The sequence below is a fragment of the Suricata suricatta genome, chromosome 5 (assembly GCF_006229205.1).
Source record: "Suricata suricatta isolate VVHF042 chromosome 5, meerkat_22Aug2017_6uvM2_HiC, whole genome shotgun sequence".
Taxonomy (NCBI): Eukaryota; Metazoa; Chordata; class Mammalia; order Carnivora; family Herpestidae; genus Suricata; species Suricata suricatta.
This window is the reverse complement of record NC_043704.1, coordinates 13,824,693-13,842,931: the sequence shown is the minus strand read 5'-3', so window position 1 is coordinate 13,842,931 and position 18,239 is coordinate 13,824,693. Positions and strand designations below refer to the sequence as shown.

At 40.6% G+C, this 18,239-nt stretch overlaps 1 protein-coding gene across 1 annotated transcript in view; it reads right to left on the bottom strand.

The window, feature by feature from the left end:
• Positions 1 to 13,102, bottom strand: part of PAXBP1 (PAX3 and PAX7 binding protein 1) — a 33,850-nt gene extending 20,748 nt beyond the window's left edge. Inside the window, exons 1-7 of the mRNA XM_029939041.1 lie at positions 12,622 to 13,102; positions 11,066 to 11,194; positions 6,646 to 6,822; positions 4,832 to 5,053; positions 4,213 to 4,316; positions 3,018 to 3,235; positions 2,293 to 2,482 (exon numbers count right to left, since the gene is read on the bottom strand). Coding sequence (XP_029794901.1) covers positions 2,293 to 2,482; positions 3,018 to 3,235; positions 4,213 to 4,316; positions 4,832 to 5,053; positions 6,646 to 6,822; positions 11,066 to 11,194; positions 12,622 to 12,967 — 1,386 coding nt within the window. The 5' untranslated portion in view covers positions 12,968 to 13,102. The remainder of the gene's footprint in view (positions 1 to 2,292; positions 2,483 to 3,017; positions 3,236 to 4,212; positions 4,317 to 4,831; positions 5,054 to 6,645; positions 6,823 to 11,065; positions 11,195 to 12,621) is intronic.
• Positions 13,103 to 18,239: the final 5,137 nt, after the last annotated feature.

Here is an 18,239-nt window from a genome sequence, read left to right as displayed (position 1 = left end):
ATGGTGATTGGTCTCAAGCATGTGCACCATGACAATTTCTTTACCCTCTCCAAACTCAAAACTGTTCTTGACTATTACGATTTCAAGACCAAATTTAAGGCGAAGAACACAAAGAAGAGGACTATAGGGAAACAAAATGATGGAAAGTTAAAATAATTTTCAAATAAGTAAAAAAATGTAAGTTCAAACTACTTAAACTTTTATAACAAAACAGAAAAAAGCCAAACCAATGTTTATCTTTCTATGGCCTTACCCTGAAACAGACTTTCATAGTGTAACTAAAATGAACATTCAAATGTGTCTAATTATTCCTAAATAGTTCCAAGGTGACAATTTACGACATTATTATTAACTCAGCAGCAGTCTCTTAATGCATATGAAAATGTCAAAATAAAAAACCCTTTCAAAGAAAGGGTTATCTAGCTCTGTTTTAATATAACTGTAGTCACTGTAGGGGCGCCTAGGTGGCTTAGTCGGTAAAGCATCCAACTTCAACTCAGGCCATGATCTCACAGTTTGTGGGTTCAAGCTCTGTGTTCAGCTCTGTGCTGACAACTCAGAGCCTAGAGGCTGTTTCATATCTCCCTCTCTCTCTGCCCCTCCCCTACTCAGGCTCGCTCTCTCTCTCAAAAATAAAACGTGAAAAAAATTGTTTTAACGTAGTCACTGTATAATATAGAAGATTTAAGAGCTTCTCCAAAGACACTGATCTAAGTGACTCTGACACCAAGCAGCACACTCTGAAGTAAACTTCTCTAGGAACATAGTAATTGGGATCAATAAAGTCTCCTACTAACCGTTTTTAAAATAGTCAACGATTGAAAACTCTATGAACTAGATGTCCTAGTAGTAGTCTCTTTAATTCAAAAATGGTATCATCTAATTTATCCTATTGCTGTCAACTTGTAAGAGTGAAGCTTACAGTTACAAGTATTTAAGTTTACTGAAGTAAATTCCATTACTTCAAGAAAAAGTCCCCAGGGATGAGCTTCACTTACAAAGTGTGGCGTAGGACAACGACCCTTCCTCTAGTCACAGATGGTTAGTAGAGCAGCTTCCATCATGGCCACTGGGCTCAAACTGGCTCTATCAGTGGGAAGGACACAACCACCAGCTCTGACACCTGTGTCCACTTCCCGCCTTGACTCTAGACCCCCCGCAGAGTCAAACCTATGTTTCTTTCCCACCTTCATACTTGTCGCTATAAACCAGTGACCTGCCACAAGGAATATCCTAGCTCAGACTATAGCTGCTTCTTCAGAAACAAAAACATGACAAATCCTACAGACAAGACTCGGTGAGTGCTCTCATCCTGCATCCAATCAGAGACTGACTAGAGCCCTTAAGTTCCATTAGGAAGACAGTCTAGAGATGTACTTTGGTGACCTTTGGCTTTGACATAATGAAGTAATCAACAGAGATAACAAAAAACTTAAGATACTCCTTTAAACATGTTATGCTTAGATTCTATGCTAAACCACACAGCTAAGAAAAAGGGAAAACTGCACCTTCTAATCCTGGATCACCTGAAAGTTTAGAGACAGGATATTCAAAGACTTTATTTTTTTAGAGATAAAGACACAAAGTCCACAAATACTTATAAACCAATGCATTAAATACATTTATCTTAAAAATAAAACAACTAAGAGTTCGTTGGAGAAGGGGATCCTGTGTGCAGTGAATTTAAAAAGTGCAAATAAATGGTACAATAGTATGCAAAAAACTATGCCAAGTGACTGGCATACTTAAAAAAAAAAACAACTTAGAAGAAATGAGACCTTCAAAGAAATTATGACCAATGGATGGTTTCTGAAATGGATGAAGCATAGGCTTATTTAGATGAAAACTATCAGCAGCCATAGTGACCAACTTTTATAGTTAAAAAATAAATAAATAAAATTTTGCTACTTTATGCACATTTGGAATTAACTTGTAGAAACAGTTTAAAGATGTTTAGACCTGAATCATACAAAAGAAAATTCCATCAGATGACTCCCTCATATTCCAGTAATTCAGGGCAGGCCAATAATCTACCACTGTATTAAGGAGGACTTGCCAAAGTCTTATTTAAATATGCTTTATCTTTTTTGTGTGTTTTCAACAAAGCCATTATGCCGCCCCCAAGACAGAATGCCGCTGATGAAGTGAAGAAAATGAAGCATGGCTTTTCCTCACTTCTAGAGTTGAACTCAGTGGATATTTTCTGAGAAATACAGAAATGATCTCTACAAGGCTGTTTAGACCTCCCTAATTTTGCCTTAGTCAAAGAGATTAATATTTTTGCATTCTTACCTTTTCACTGAAACACTCAAGCAAGTCTTGGACATACCCTCGCATTTCTTGCAAAAATTTATACCGTTCACCAATACCCCCAGAAGACCCTTCTAATCTCTCAATAGCCCTGGTAGAGTCCACTTGGCTTTGCAGGTGTTTCTCATGCTGCTGTCGATTTGTTTTGTGCAGTTCTTTCATGGAGTCCAACCTTAAGAACACAAAAGGATAAATATAACACATTTACATCCAAAAGTCTATGCTGTCAGGACTCTTGCAATATTATAATAATGCATTTAGTTCCACTATTAAAATATAAAAATGCTTGGAGTGGCATCTTTTCATCTGCACTGCTTTTTTTCTCAAAAAAAATAAAAAAACAAAAACAAAAACAAAAATAAAAAGGCAGTTTACAGACTTCATATAAAGTTACTTGGTGGGCTTATCAAAATCTGTTTCGCTTTTCCCCCCATATCTTGACTACACTTTTTCAGAGTCCAAGAGGTACAAACTCAGAACTGTCTTCAACAAGATCATGGAGTGGCATTTTTTATAACTTTTCGAGGCTTCCACAGAAGTAATCCAAGAAGGGAGCAGAACAAAGTAGGAAGTCATCTTCTGTTTAGCTTTTGAAGGTGGGCCCGTGAATCTTCTTTGCCGACATTCTGCATCTGCTACCCCAGACTACATGTTGCCTGAGGGAACAGAAAGCTAGGACAGGTCTTTAAGAAGTTGATCTGCCCTACCTGTCTTTAAGCTGTTTCTTTACCAAATCAATAGTAACGGGAGTCATCTCATTACTGGGAGTTTTGAAAGGGACTGTATTATCTGTTTTTTGAGATTTGGCATCAGATGATCCATAGGCAGTGTAACTGTAAGGAATGCCATAGGATGAACCATAAGGTATAGTCTGGTAGCTGTTCTGGTAGTACATGCTCACTTCGGTGGGCTGGCTTGCTTGAACCTAGGAAAGAAATGGGATACATATGAAAACCAGCAGTTAATCATAACTTTGAGAGTAAAAAGAAAAAACAAACAGCATAAATTATATACCATTTTCCAAACAGTATGTTAATTGAAATAAATAATTGCAAAGTTCTTCAAAATCAAGTAAAAGTAGGACAGGATAAACATTCCAACTCTTATGGGATTACTGAATTCATTTCTAATGATTTTCAAGAAATCCGAATATCAAAGAAGTTTGGGTTGGAAGGGACATAAAAAAATAATCCAAGGCCACCGTATTATCAATGGAAGAGAATAAATGACTTGTTATAGTTAGAAAATAGACAAGCAGAGACTAGAAACTGCCATCCAAATGCCCTATTTTCTTAACATAACTTGAAAGCAGACAAAACACTAGTAACAAAAATAGTTTACATTTATGGATACTTTCACTGTACTACTTAATTCACTGAAACTGTTGTTGTAACTACTGAGGAAGGGATTTTTCATCTAAGTTTTTGAGTAAGTTTTCACATTACAGAGAAATCCATTTTCCACAAAATAATTTTTAAAGTCGGAAACAATAAGCTATACAGGAAAGAAAGATTTTACAGTGGTTCTCAAATTCCAAGTGCACCAGGATGACCCAAGAGTGGCCGCTGCCCCCCACCCAGCTTCTCATCCACTAGATCTCAAGAGGGTGAGATTTCGCATTTCTAACAAGCCCCCAGCTGCCACTGATGCTGCCGGTTGAAGGAGCACTCGGACAAACACTAATCTAAGACACTAGAAATGTTTCCATCGCTCTGACCGTTAAGTAGCAAAGGGTAACAGTTTCTTCTAAAAGCTTATCGAAAATGTAACTTCACATAATTTTCTCCATCATGTCAGTTGGATAAAGGACAAAGACTCAATTCAACAGGCAATGTTTCTAATTTCACAAAAAAGGATGTTTGTTTACTTTCTGTTTTTGAAGTTTAACCTTTTAGTTCTTACCTGAGGGATATTAATTCCTTTTCTTATCTGCTCCTGTTCCCATCGGCTGAGCTCTTCATCTTGTTCTCCAGTTACTAAAGCATCATCGTCACTCCCCTCAATGCCTGCAGCCACAGCAGTGGGGGAAAATTAAGTCCCAGAAAAGCAGGGAGGGAGGAGATTCGACCCTGATACTTCACAAAAATTAAGCAAAACTACTGGTATTAGCTCTTTTGATACCCCTTGCTTGTCTTATACAGTCTCCCTTGAAGCGAAAGGCATTATGTAGTAGCTACACCTTAGGAAGGTTTCCTCATCTCTGTGAGCTTGACATCAAATCAGCAAAGGGAAGAACGAAACCTAAAGGTCTCTAAAGAATGCTCGGTTGACTATATATATGTATTCATGTAAAGTGCTTAACACAATAGTGGCCACACAGGACATGCTCAATTATACATGAGCTTTCATAGTCATGCCAAAGTTTTCAAAAAATTCCACTAAGACACTGGTACCCAAGCAGAAATAGTCCTCAAACGCTAAGCATACTTAAGTAAATGTGGCTACTTCCAATGTGAATATAGTATCAAATCATATTTCATACTAATCCAACAAGCTTACTATCCTGTTTAAGTCAGGTTACCTATTTCCTCGGCAATTTTTTGTCTCTGTGACTTTTCTTTCACAGAAAAAACTATGCGACGTTTCTCATCATCATCTTCATCATCGCTGGCATCGTTCTCGTCTTCTCTAACAAGGCGGCCTTTCCCAGGCTCGCTGTCATGAGGAGTGAAATCTCCTAATTCTCGGGCCATCTGACGCTTTTTCCTTGCAGCATGTATAAAAGCTGCATCTGGAATTTCTCCTGCAAACAAGTGGTAAGGATTATCAAATATGGCGGTATTAGGGTATATTTTCTTGAAAATATGAATAGTAAAATAACCTCACCAAGAGAGCCAGGTTGTAGTGATGTTCTAACATTAGTTGCCAATACCCTCTCGCCAACTGTGCCTGTAACCCAACTGACTTATTTTTAATTAGCTTAAATGGAACCCTAAAGTCACTAAAAATATATATAAATATAAAGGCAATAAGTATGGAGGGGGATCCACCACAGTGGCTTTAACTGTAATTTTTTTTTCATTTTTAAGAAATAAGGAAAAACAAACCAAATCATATTACTAAGATAGAAAGCAGATAATTTTTTTCTTATTTATATACTACTTTATTTCAGAAAGACTTCAAAGTGAATTTGCACATATACACAGATAACCATTCTACCTATCCATCTTTAAATATATACACATATAGTTTACAATATAGTTTACTGTCAAATTTGTTGGTGCTGGGCCTTGAGGAGGGCACTTGTTGGGATGAGCACTGGGTGTTGTATGGAAAGCAGATAATTTTAAAAAGATCCCCACAAGCTCACCTTAAAAAAACTATTAGATTTATAATATATTTCTCCTGAATATAGTTTTCAATTCACCTGTAAAAATATCGAATAGATAATGCTTTACTTAATTTTTTTTCATGTTAAAACACAGTGTCTTTCCACATTGCTGTTTGGCATAAGTGTAATTTTTAACGGCTTAACAATATTCACTGAACAGATAAACCATAATCCACTACCTAACCTTTCACCTACAGTAAAAATTAATGCCTTGCTACCTAATGTTATTTTAATAGCTATGTAACATCCCATCATGTAAATGTACCTTAAGTTACTAAGCTGTTTCTCTCCTGCTAGACATTTTTTCTAAGCATTTATTTACTCAAAAGCCGACTACTCAGGAAACAGATTTGCCAACAATTTCCTACAAAAAAGTAAAAAGGAAGAAAGTGTGGGCATAAAACTAACTGCAATTAGTTTTGCTTTTGGTAGCACTTCTAAAAAAATTAAAGCCTTAATCTGAAATACAGTAATGAGAGAGAGAGAGAGAGAAAGAGAGAGACAGACACACACTTTAGTACCATTTAACCATTTACTTGAAGTCCCACATTGGCTTCGGATAACAAAAGTGCCTGACGGTGAACCTGAAAAATTAGCAAGTTTCTACTTCTCTGACTTTATTTGCAAAAGGAAACGCCTTGGCCACAAACAGGGATGTCATAAGAAGCACCACTCAGCTACCTCCTTCCTTAACCATCTTCGCGCACAGCCCATTCTTTTTTTTTTTTTTTTTTTACTGTTTTTTATTTTTATTCTTAAGAGACAGACAGGGGAGCGTGTTGCGGGGGAGGGCCAGAGAGAGAGAGGAAGACACAGAATCAGAAACAGGCTCCAGGCTCGGAGCTGTCAGCACAGAGCCTGACACGGGGTCGAACCCATGCACCATGAGATCATGACCTGAGCTGAAGTCAGTGGCTTACCCCACTGACTCACTCAGGCACCCCGAAGCATGGCCCATTCTTGAGGGCTTCCTTCATTTCTAAGAAGTATCTGCAAGTACACACCTGGACGGAGAACATTCAAAGAAGATAAAGCATTTGAAAAAGTTCCACCGGCTTTTGGCTTTTCTTCCTCCTTCTCACTTTCCATGTCCATCTCATCTTCCCCGTGTTCACTGATGATAACTCCATCTTCTTGAGTGGCATCCTTAACGTGTCCTGTTTTGTCCAAAGGGGGCTCGTCTAAGTTTTCGAAAAAAGTAATTAAAATTTTAAATAAAATGCATAAATTAAGAAGGCACTTTTACTCGTCTTTATAGGCTCATTTTGTTAGAGGTTGGGCTGTTTCACTTGTTTATAGAAAACAAACCACTGACTGTATGAAAATGAAATATCCAACAATCAGTAGGCAGTAACTGGGAAGTAAAAACAATATAGGAGCCACAGGGATACACTGGAGACCCGACTCAATTCTATCTTGAGTTAATTTCATCAAAAATTTACTAACTTATCAAAATTAACTATTTCTTCCTCAAAATTCCCATTGGTTACTGCTCATACCTCTTTAAAACATTATTTCACTAAATCCCAAACCCATTTAAGGCAGCTTTCTAAGAACAAACGCTTATGGACCAAATAATCCTCTCAGTAATGAATACATTAGGATTATCTTCTTAGTTCGTAACTATCTGGCACCCATTCCTGGAAGGGGTGAGACCCAAAAGTCGTATTTACACATATTTACAACTGTCACCCTACTGCCATGACTGCACGTTCAAGAGCAGATCTGTGATCTAAGCAGAGACAACCTTATTCTCCGTCTGGGAATCTGGAACTGAGACGCAGACCAAGTCAGAGACTGGGTAGCGTTAAAAACCACCACACAGAAACCAGGAAGGGAGCTGCAGAGTGGCCACATTCTGCCATATGGACAGAGGGAAGCGCTCTCTAATTCAGTCTAATTCTCAGGCCACACGTCAGACCAGCTGCAAGACCGCTTCTTGCCACTGCTTTCGAAGAGGCACCACGCACCATGCACATCTTCACAGAGGTTTACTCTGCTTGTAACTAAACAGCCCTACTGCACCATCAGTCCCAGCAAAAATCACGGAAGTCAAAGTGTTCAGTTTTAATGTAAAGCACAGAACCTGGCACACAGGAGGCACACTGACTAATGAAATAGCAAAAGTTTATTCTAAATAGGATACGTTTGTATTGTTTCCCTAGCATGTCTCCCTCCCAAAAACTGTTCAAAAATTCTCTATTCTTCTCAAGCCATATTCTACTCCCCTAAATAAGAATCTCAGGAATAGCACTCCCTCATACACACACTTCTAACTTGACTAAAAAGTAGCTCATTATTTAAGGCTCTTTAGTTTTTTCATTCGCCATCCTACCTCACTGGCCACAGCCTTTCTTCTGAGGTGCATCCTGATGCTACAGATTACAAGCTCACTGTATCAGATGGACATGGTTGGATGGAGTCAAACACCACCCAATTTTCGTTCTACTCTAAACCCGCACCAAACCAGTGGCTTTTACTAGAACCAAAACGTCTACTAGATCAGGTACATTGAGATAATGATTTCTGCAGATTCCAAAAGACAGAGCAAATACACCTTACAATTGAACACACACACAAGCGCAAAATACGGCGACTGTGGGATTTTTGTTAGTGGGTGCGTATTATCCTTCCAGATGCCTTTATAAAAAAGAGATGCCAAATAACCTTCTTCTAGGCTCCTTTAGTACTCTCAATTTTTTCTACTATCACATTAGGAAACTCGCTCTCACAAATGTTCTCTTTACCTTGAACTTGACCCAGCTCTCCCTCTCCTTTCTTCTACCTACAGACACAGGTTTCTCGTTTATCAAAAGAACTTGTCCTTGATCACCATGACCTCTCTAGCTACTGTTCTTTACTTCTTTCTCTGCCAAGCTTTCAGAAACCAATGTGGACCTGCACCTCCTACTTTGTCACCAACTGTGTGCCTCCACCTAGGTGAATGGCCTTTGCTTTCTCTCGTTCCAAGTGCCCATACCTGCTAACCCAACAGCTGCATCTGCAACTCATTCACACAGTGTCGTTGAGCAAGTTAGCAAAAGAGGGATCTTCATCCAAACAGACGCAAAGTTTGGCTAATGGACTTGTCTCCCTTGCCAGAGACCCTCCTCCAGAAAGAAAACAGCAACCCGGTCAACGGCTACTCCTTGGGCCTTTCTTTTCTTGACCTTTCTGGCACTATTTCATATAACCGAGCACCCTCATATGGAAATTTCCCTGGCTCTTCTCCTTTGGCCTTTATGATTCTCTTTAGTAAATTCTCTTCTCTATGTGTACACTTATTACAGCTAGAAGTCTTCGGTCCTCAGAAATTTTTCCTTTCTGCTGATCCCTCATCAATTCCATTTATTTTTGGTTTTAGTAAACACCTCAATTAGCACCATACCTAAACTGATATGTCCAACTGTTCACTGGCTATTTTCACGCAAAATCAAGTTTAAAGGCAAACCCATTATTTTAGGGCTACCACAAAAATCGGTCTTCTAAGTTGACAGCACCTTGATTTTGAGAGATTAATGCACCTCTGCCTAAGGAGAGTTGCGCTGGGAAGAGTTCGGGGATTGTGAGCTGATTAATGAAAGAGCCCCACAACGCCACCAGTTCAGGGGTAAGGATGACCATCTGTAACACACAGGCTCTACCTTTAGGGAGGACATTAATGAAGTCATCTGGCAAGCACAAAATCAGTTATGTGAAAGTGGAAGACAGGTCACAGGAGATGGCCTCATAAATCTCAGCCTTGCTTTAATTTCTAAATCCAACAGTAAATGGTCCTTTCTCACTTCTCCTGGCCTTTCTTGCACTACTTCACTGCACACGGCTGGTTCTCAAGAGATCTGGGGGAAAGAGTTTCCTAGACTCCAACATAATTGGTTCCCCTAAAAATACTCCTCCTCCCACCTGTGCTCCCTATTTCTGTATAAAATATGGAATTATTCTCGGTCACCATGCCACAAAAGCTCGAATTTAATATTTCTTTTAAACCCAATATCTAAAGCAAAAATCAAGGCTACCAATCCTTCCCTTGGAATGAACATTTCTCAAATAATCCTTTCTTCCCAGTTCTTCTCCCACGCCCACAGCAAAACAATTTTAACTCATTCACATTTTTCCACTGAGTCAGGAAAAGTCGCAGTCTTGCTCAACTGAGACCTTTTTAAACCCACCATTAATGGATCAAAGCTGGCCCTTGAACTTCAGGCCTCCGAACTCTCCTTGTGCCAATCCATTCTGCATGCTAATACCTGGCTGAGGTTTCAAAAGGCATTTATCATGTCATCGTGTTGGCAAGCCACCAAACAAAGCAACGCTAAACCCCTTACCGGACACTAAACATCGTTCACAATCTGGCAACAATGCACCTTTCCCCCTAACCCTCTACTTCCTCTACAAATCATCTCTTGACAGGTGTACTTGGTCTTGCCTTAACGCACTTTAATCTTTGATAATACACCCATATTTTCCCTCCCCCACCTTTTGGAATTTAAATTATAAGAAAACCAGCTTCATACTCCACTTTATCTATGAAGCATTCCTTCCCCACCTCTAAAAAGAAAGTGCAGTTAACCCTTAAAACCACTCATTGAATGTTTTGCTAAACAATGGGGGTCCAATTATACATTTAAGCGATGCTGTCTCCAAAATCAGACTGTACATTTTAGATATACTGACATACTTTTTCACACTAAGCTTGTGGCTGAGAACCCATGAACTAATAATTCTACCTTTAATTCCACAGAATAAAATGATTTCCCTAAGGCTTTGCATCAGAATAACTCAGGACCACAGCAAACTATAATGGACCTACTTTCCTCAAGACAAATTAACTGCTTAACATTTTTAAGCTTCGGTTGTAAAACGACAGGAGAGCTGCCTATACGGTATAGGCAGGGGCCTCACAGGGAGAAGTCTGCATGCAGGTATCGGATAAAGCTGCTACACGAGAAAGTATTACCAACAGTACAATGAGGGCATTCCCAAAAAGTCTCCAAGAATTAAACCAACTGTGGAAATACCACCAAAGAAAATGAACACCTGTTTCCATAAAACGCCAATACAGGAATGTGCATAGTACTATCTCAAACACGAATAAACCCGTGCCTCGGGTTTAAATGGGAAACTTCCTTTCTCTGGTCCGTAACAGTCTGAAGACCAGCAGAAAAACTGGGAGAGGATTTAGGCACTGCAACTGAAATATTTTAGTGGCAATGATTCGGTCTTCTTAAAAAACGCATTTACAGTGCAACTGTGTTAAGAATTAAACAACAGAACTGTATCGATATCCACCTTGGACCCTTGACAACAACAGAATCAACTGAGCAAGTTCACGATATACATACAGTAAATCCGTTCAATCCCTGTGAGAAAGAGCTTTCATTTTGTTCTCTCAAAAGAACCCAATACTATTAGTTTGGTACTTACTGTCAGCTGATGAGTTGAGTTCTGTTTTGATCTTCGATTTTTCAAGATCTTCTTTATATTCTTTCTTAAGCAATTTTACTATCTTTTTGCTGTAACTTGATTTCTTCACTTTGAAAACTTCTTCATTTTCTTAAAAAAGAAATTAAACAAAGTCTGTAGCAACCATTTTCAGACAGTATCTTCCAACTTCCACATGATCTTATGTGCTTTCTGCAGTCCTCTAAATAGAAACTCATACACCCCAAATCATTACAGAATTTTAAGTTATTCCAAATCTGTGACTGGCTCTCAAAAACGGAAGTCCGCTTCATGAACTAACCTCACACAACGCAAATCTGAGACTTTTTAAAAGGCATAACATATGGAGCTGCACAAAATTTTCATATATCCTTTTTTAAGTCCTCTATCCCAGGAGGAAAATAAAATCACTGAAAAAGGCCTTAGTTACTGCATTAACATAACTGAAACAAAACATCCAAAATCAAAAGGTTCTGGGTAACAGAGCTGTCAAATCTGAGTAAATCTATATTCACCACAAACTGACAGATTTCAAGACTAAACTGAGAGCAAAGATGGCACTTTTCAAAAATAAGTTTTGGTAGGTATCCACTGTCTCCGATTTGAAGACTTTAAAGTCAAACGCAAACACTTTGCCAAATAGTTTCTGCATTAAGAAAAAATCTGGCTGTAGTCCTCTCAAACAAAATAATAACCGACAGGGCCAAAGACCAACAGCCTAACTTCCTGGAAAGATGAAAGCACCTTGTATCAAGATGCAGTAAGGTATCTACAAGTTAAGTCTTTTGTCCATAACCTGCACTTAAAATTAGCTTTCATAAACACACACTCAACTGCCTGGGATGTCGGATTTTAGGCTCATCTATGATCCGAAATCTAAATCCACGGCAACCTGGCTTCTCACACCCGAATGGATAAATGGCCTCAAATTACTATTACACCGTGTCTCTTCTCTGTCCAAAAAGCAATGAGAAGAAAGCCGGACATCTGTACCCCTACTGATTTTCACGGGTTAACAGAGGTTCGGCGATTGCAAGGGACTGGCCCAAGGACACTCGGAACCGACGCTTCAACTCCGGGATTCTGTTCCCAGAGTAGGACCCCATACTAACCCAGCCTTCCTAGTCCCCGGTATCTGGACAGATCCCCCAAGAGACGTGAGCACAGGGACCGTGCACGGAGCAGACAGGGGACCAAATTCAAGTTCTCCCTGAAACACACCCGCGAGGACAGGGGGCACTGAATTTCCACTTGAAAAACTCGGAAAGACTGAACTGTGCTCCCGCCCCTAAGAGGAGGAAATGCACAGGAGGGCGGCAAGGAGGAGGCGGTTGTTAAGAAAAGGCTGGCGGCGGCGCGGGAACGCGTCCTCCGCCGGGAGCAGAAGGCCGGAGGCGGAGAAAGATGTGCAGCAGGTCGGGCGCGAAGGGGCTCGGTTCCGGGCTGCGGGGGCCGGACGTCCGCGGACCGCGGGGACTAAAGGTGGGGGTCTCGGGTAGGGATGCGAGTCTGGGGCGCGGAGCGCGGCGGTTACCTACCTTCCTCCTCGTCCTGGAAGCTGAGCAGGCTGGCCCGAGGCACCTCTTTGTTCTCTCGCGGCCTCTTGCGCGGCTTCAACCCGTTGCCGGGCTCCGCGCCGCCCGGGAAGCAGCCCCCGGCCTCAGCCCCGGAGCCCGGGGTCAGCGCGGTAGGCGGCGGCAGCCCCGGGCCCTGCAGCGACTCCCCCCCAGGGGCCCTGTCCCCGCCGCTGCCAGAGCCCGGTTCCTCGCCGCTGCCCGGCGGCGGCAGCAGCGGCGGCGGCTCCTGCTCCTCATCGCGCTCTCGCTCCTCCTCCTCCGAGTCATTCCGCTTGCGCACGTTCACTCGCCGGGCCTTTCGGAACATTCCCGCGGCTCGCACGGCGGTCTCACACCCGGTCCCACACGGCTGCCCCGGCAGCTCCGAGCTCGCGACGGCGCACGCGCGCTCTCCGGGGCTCCGGCCGGGTCCAGTCTTCCCTCGTTCTACCGCGCACCACCGAGCGCGCATGCGTTCGCCCTCTCACTACGTGGAGAGATCTCCGCGTCTCTCGCGAGAACGTCGCCTTTTTGCACTGTCCTCTGTCGGCGTGGAGGACTGTTGGCACGGAACTCTGGGGCTTGGGTGCTACCCGATGGGTCACAAAGAGGATCATAGAGACGAGAGGCCAGGGTAAGCTCGGGCGACGGTGCTGCAGTGCGCCTTCCACACTTACCACTTACGCATAGTGGTCACGCGACGAAACCTCCCGCCAAGCGGTGGGAGGGGCAAATAGAAGAGAAGAGGCTGGAGGGGGAGGGGGTAGAGAAGGGAGGGGAGGAGAGGGGAGGGGAGGGGAGGAGAGGGGAGGGGAGGGGGCGGAGCCAGAAAAGAAACCAGGTTTTGAGGGGGAAAGTAAGGTTCCAGGGGTCAGACTGTCTTCCCCAACCCAGGAATTGAGCTGTGATGTGGTATGGTAATTGTTACTATTGAGTTACATTCGTATTTCTACAGCTTTGTAGCTACAGAGCCCTTACAAAAGCATTGAATTTCATTTATGATAAATTGTTTCCTGACGTGGTATTTTAGCCCCTTTATTACACCGGAGGCAAACGTGTTTTAGTGCTTTTGAAAGAATGCCAAGTGTATGAGCAGTCCTGAAACATAGCTAATTTCAGAAACGGAAGGCAAGTTGACTTGCCGGAGCAGGGATGGTTGTGACACATTTAAGACTTGCGTCACAAAGGTAACAGTCTCAACTGGCATGGCCCCATCAGGGTCCTGGACTGGGAGGCTGAACTCGCAGGCTTTCCTGTCAGCAGACGTGAGGCCTTTTCCTTCCCGTGTGCGCGTGTATGTGAATTCCTTTTCATGTCTCAAAATACAAAAGGCAACAAAGGGCATTTGCATGGTGCAAAAAACCCACCTCTCTCTAGAAGCTTTGCAGTGTGGCAGCAGTTAAAAGTTTCTCATGAGAACAAACTGAGGGCTGCTGATGGGGGTGGGGGAGAGGGGAAGGGGGGTGATGGGCATGGAGGAGGGCACTTGTTGGGATGAGCACTGGGTGTTGTATGGAAGCCAACTTGACAATAAACTATAAAAGAAAAAAGTTTCTCATGATCCTCCTGAGATTTATATGGAGAGAAAAGTAAATATGTATATTTTTGTGAATTCTCCTGTTTACACCGTGTAAACTCTATGTTTCGCCTGACATAAATTGGCAGTTGGTTGTGTCTGTATATAAAGTGTTGGCTTTTCTTTTACCCAGCTGCATAGCGATCTGTGGTTGGAATGTACCGTGGTGTATTAAACCAGCACCATAAAAATTGATATTAAGGTTATTTCCACTCTTGCTATAGTCATCAAAGACGCGATGAAAAGCGTGAGAAAAAAAAAAATGGTCTCCTCTGGAGAATGAACTAGAATTGGAATCGCTAGATCCAAAGGTGTGCATTAGTAATTTTGCTAATTCTAAATTGCTCCTTGTAGAATCTGTGCCAGTTTGTACTCTTACCAGCAAATAGGAGAAGACCTATTTGCCTGCAACATCTTGTCAAAACTTCACTGGAGATTTAAGTTCCAGGTTGAAGCAGAATGTCCCAAGCTCACCAAGAATTTCTGTCAGGCACATCTGCCTCTTTTCTCTTGTTTTCTTTGATTGGATTTGAGATCTGCCCAGCCAGGACCCTCTTTTGGAAACTGGAAAGATGATTTAGGCTAAGAGCATCCTCGGTAATGTTTTCTTCCAGTTAATAGGAAAAGTTAGTAACAGCTGGCTCCCTTTCTGCTTGCTTTACTCTAAGTTCTTATATTCTGGCTTCTCAGCATTGATTTATGTTCTGATTCCAACAGAGTGTTTTACCGGTGAAACTGAACCCCAGTTCCCATCACAGAAGATTCAAATTGTGCCTAATCAGCCTCCAGACACCGGAGCCAAGAGACAGATTTGCAGTAATATGATTAGGGTAAAGGTAGCAGACATGAAGTTCAGAGCACAATGTGTTAATGCCTTGGCTTAAAACTTCAAGAAGATCTTCCACTGTAAATGTGGTGGTTGAATATGGAGAACCATGGGGAGAACACTTGTCATTTTAACATGAGCCAAGATAGTAATAGACAAAGAATGTATTTAATGTATAACTTTGACAGTCTACCTATTCAGATAATTAAAGGGCAAAGTTCAACACTTAAAAGTTATTTTGCTGCCCAAGCAAGCCAAAGGTCCTTCTACAGAGGTTATAGAATTGTGGGAATTAAATTCCTGAAACTGAATAGCTTGCTCTGGCTGCCTGTCAGCCAGTATGATACCCAAAAGTCATACTTTTATAAAATGCTTCTGTGCTCTAAGTGTTAAACTAATTGGTTTATTGAATATACGTGTCATCACCATTTCATATTGGAATGTCTTTAGTATTCTGGGGAAACAAAGACCGCTTACTTAAAATTGTTACATAGTCCTTTTGTTTGAATCAATAAGTTAGTTCTGTTCTTTTTTTAAAAGGTCATCTTTCCAAGCAATAATTCTGATTGATTCCTCCACCACCACCGAATTGTGACTTTGCATGGATTAATTGACCCATAAATTCGGACAAAATAGGCAAACCAGTTTTGTGTTCTTTGCTGACTCAGTATTAGATGCTGTAGTCTTGAACAGTGGTTACGAAATGCAGGTCTGTGAACCTGTGAAAAGTTTTCCCAAGTGAGCTGCCAAATGAGAAGAACAGTCTGTCTGTGTAGAGTATCCAGATGTCTTCTTGGGGAAAAAATGGTCCTTTATTCTGAGATCGTCTTTCTTTTTCCACGTTAGGGTACTAAAATCTCAGGGTGCCTGGGCGGCTCAGTCAGTTAAGTGTCAGACTTCAGCTCAGGTCACAATCTCACGGCTCGTGGGTTCAAGCCCTGCATCGGGCTTTGTGCTGACAGCTCAGAGCCTGTTGCCTGCTTCCAATTCTGTGTGTATATCTCTCTCTGCCACTTCCCTGCTCACACTCTGTCTCTCTAAAAATGAATAAACATTTTTTTAAAAGATACTAAAATCTCTTTCCTCCTATGAAACTATGATGGTAAATGAAAACCTATGTGTTTGTTTTTGCATTCTTTATTAGACAGTTAAAAAGTAGTGAACACTAATTTTTTTGTTTTATCTAAAAATTTTATTTGGTGGGTAAAATCTCATAGTCTAGCAATGCTTAATTTAGGAATTTTTCTTTTCTTTCCAAAACTATAACTCAATAATTCTCTTTTGGAAAAATCACTTCATGATTTAAATATCTTTTAAGCTTTCCTTGCTGAAGGCAGTTCTGTGTTAACTAAAGTGAAATGTAAGCTTCAGAAGAGAAGAGAGTTTATGTTTTGTTCTCTGCTTTCTTCACAGGGCCTATAGTAGCCCTGGCACGCAATAGGCAATGAATATTTGTTGGCTGAATGGTACAAAACATCTGTGTATTTAATTAGTGATAAATATTTATCCTATTGATATAAATTAACATTTTCTATAGCTTATATCCCTTTACTCTCAAAACAAGATTGCAATACATTTGTTACAAATTACTAGGTAAATGAATTCTTAAAGCAGTAAGTTCCCATCAGCCTTTGGGAACTGCTTCCTGTCGGGAGAAAGGCACTCCCCACCCAGGGAAGGCCGGGAGCCTGGGCAAAGGATGGGCACCTGATCCAAGGTGGGCCAATCAGATTCTCCCAAGCTTTTGCACTTGAAACCCAGACAATGAGTGCTTGTCTGTGACTGGAATTGCAATGAACTCAAGAGCCCAAGAAAGCCTTAAATTACCATGTCAGTTCAAAAGCTGTGAAAACTAGTGTGTGTAGCAGGAAAGAAGGATGTGCTAGAAAGTAGAAGACAAAATAGCAAGCGCGATCCATAATTATGTCTTTCCTGGTTCTTGTCCTCAATGCTCTTGAAGCAGGACAGCACTCCTGTCTGTAGGCTCCTGGAGATGCCCCCGGAATCCTTAGAGTAAATTTCTTTTTGGTTTTGTTGCTGTTGAGGATGTTTTATTGTTTGTGTGTGTGTTTGCTTGAAATAATTCATGTTTGTTTCCATTAGTTAGAATGGAAGAACACTTAGGACCAAAGAATTCTAACAAAATAACTAACACTTTAATTGTGTAGCAATGTTAATTTTATCTGTGCAATTTATACAAGTGTGTTTTTTTTAATGTTTACCATCTTAATAATTCTTTAGCTTTACTGTAGTTTTTTTTTAGAGAGTTTTCTTTCTTTTTTTTCTTTTGTCAAGATATCCATACAGGTATGTTCATTGGCATTTAAGTTACAAGCAAATGTGAAGAAAGCCCTTTATCTTGCAGGCATATAGTTATTACAAGTACAGGGAAACCGTATTCCAGCCAGAGCATGTGAATGATCCTATTAAAAATGTTAGAAAATTTCTCAATTCTTTGCCTCAAACTTCTATTGAAATTTAGTCATTGTATCTACTTGCATAAGATTATCTTTCCTTTCAAGCCATTATTATCGATGGATTCCAGTTAAAAGATTCGCAAAAAAATTTTTTTGGCCACATTAGAATTTTCAATGGACAGACAGTCAGCTTTTTAGAATGTTTGAAAATTCAGCTGTTATGGCTTATACTTTTGTTTTCTGGAATGATGGTTTCTTCAACAAAAAGAAAGTGAAATTTTGTTTCATCCAAATTTAGAGTGTCATAATAAAAGTAAACAATATTTTATTTTCTTGCATGGAAATATTGAGCTTATTCAGTATTTTAAAAATACATCTGCTATTTAATCCAAGTAATTCTATTATTATCCATTTATTCAGCACAACTTATTGGAACATCTGCTTTGTTCTAGGCATTGTGTGAAGCAATAGAAACACAAGAGTGAACAAGATAGATATGTCCTTTTTCCCTCCAGCCCTGTAGTCAAGTGCTGGAGACAAACAAGTGAATAAAAATTAATTACTAATTGCAGTTAATATTATGAATAAATCAATAGGACACTACATCTTAAGCATAAATAAAAATGATATGAATTTTAATTTGACTCATTAATTCCCATGTGTCAAAACCCATTTAGATATCTCCATCATCACTAAATATTTAAGAATTTCTAGGATTGAGGCAGAATGTTTTCATTCAAGATTACAATTACTAGCCTCGGGATGTCTCCTTGACCAATCT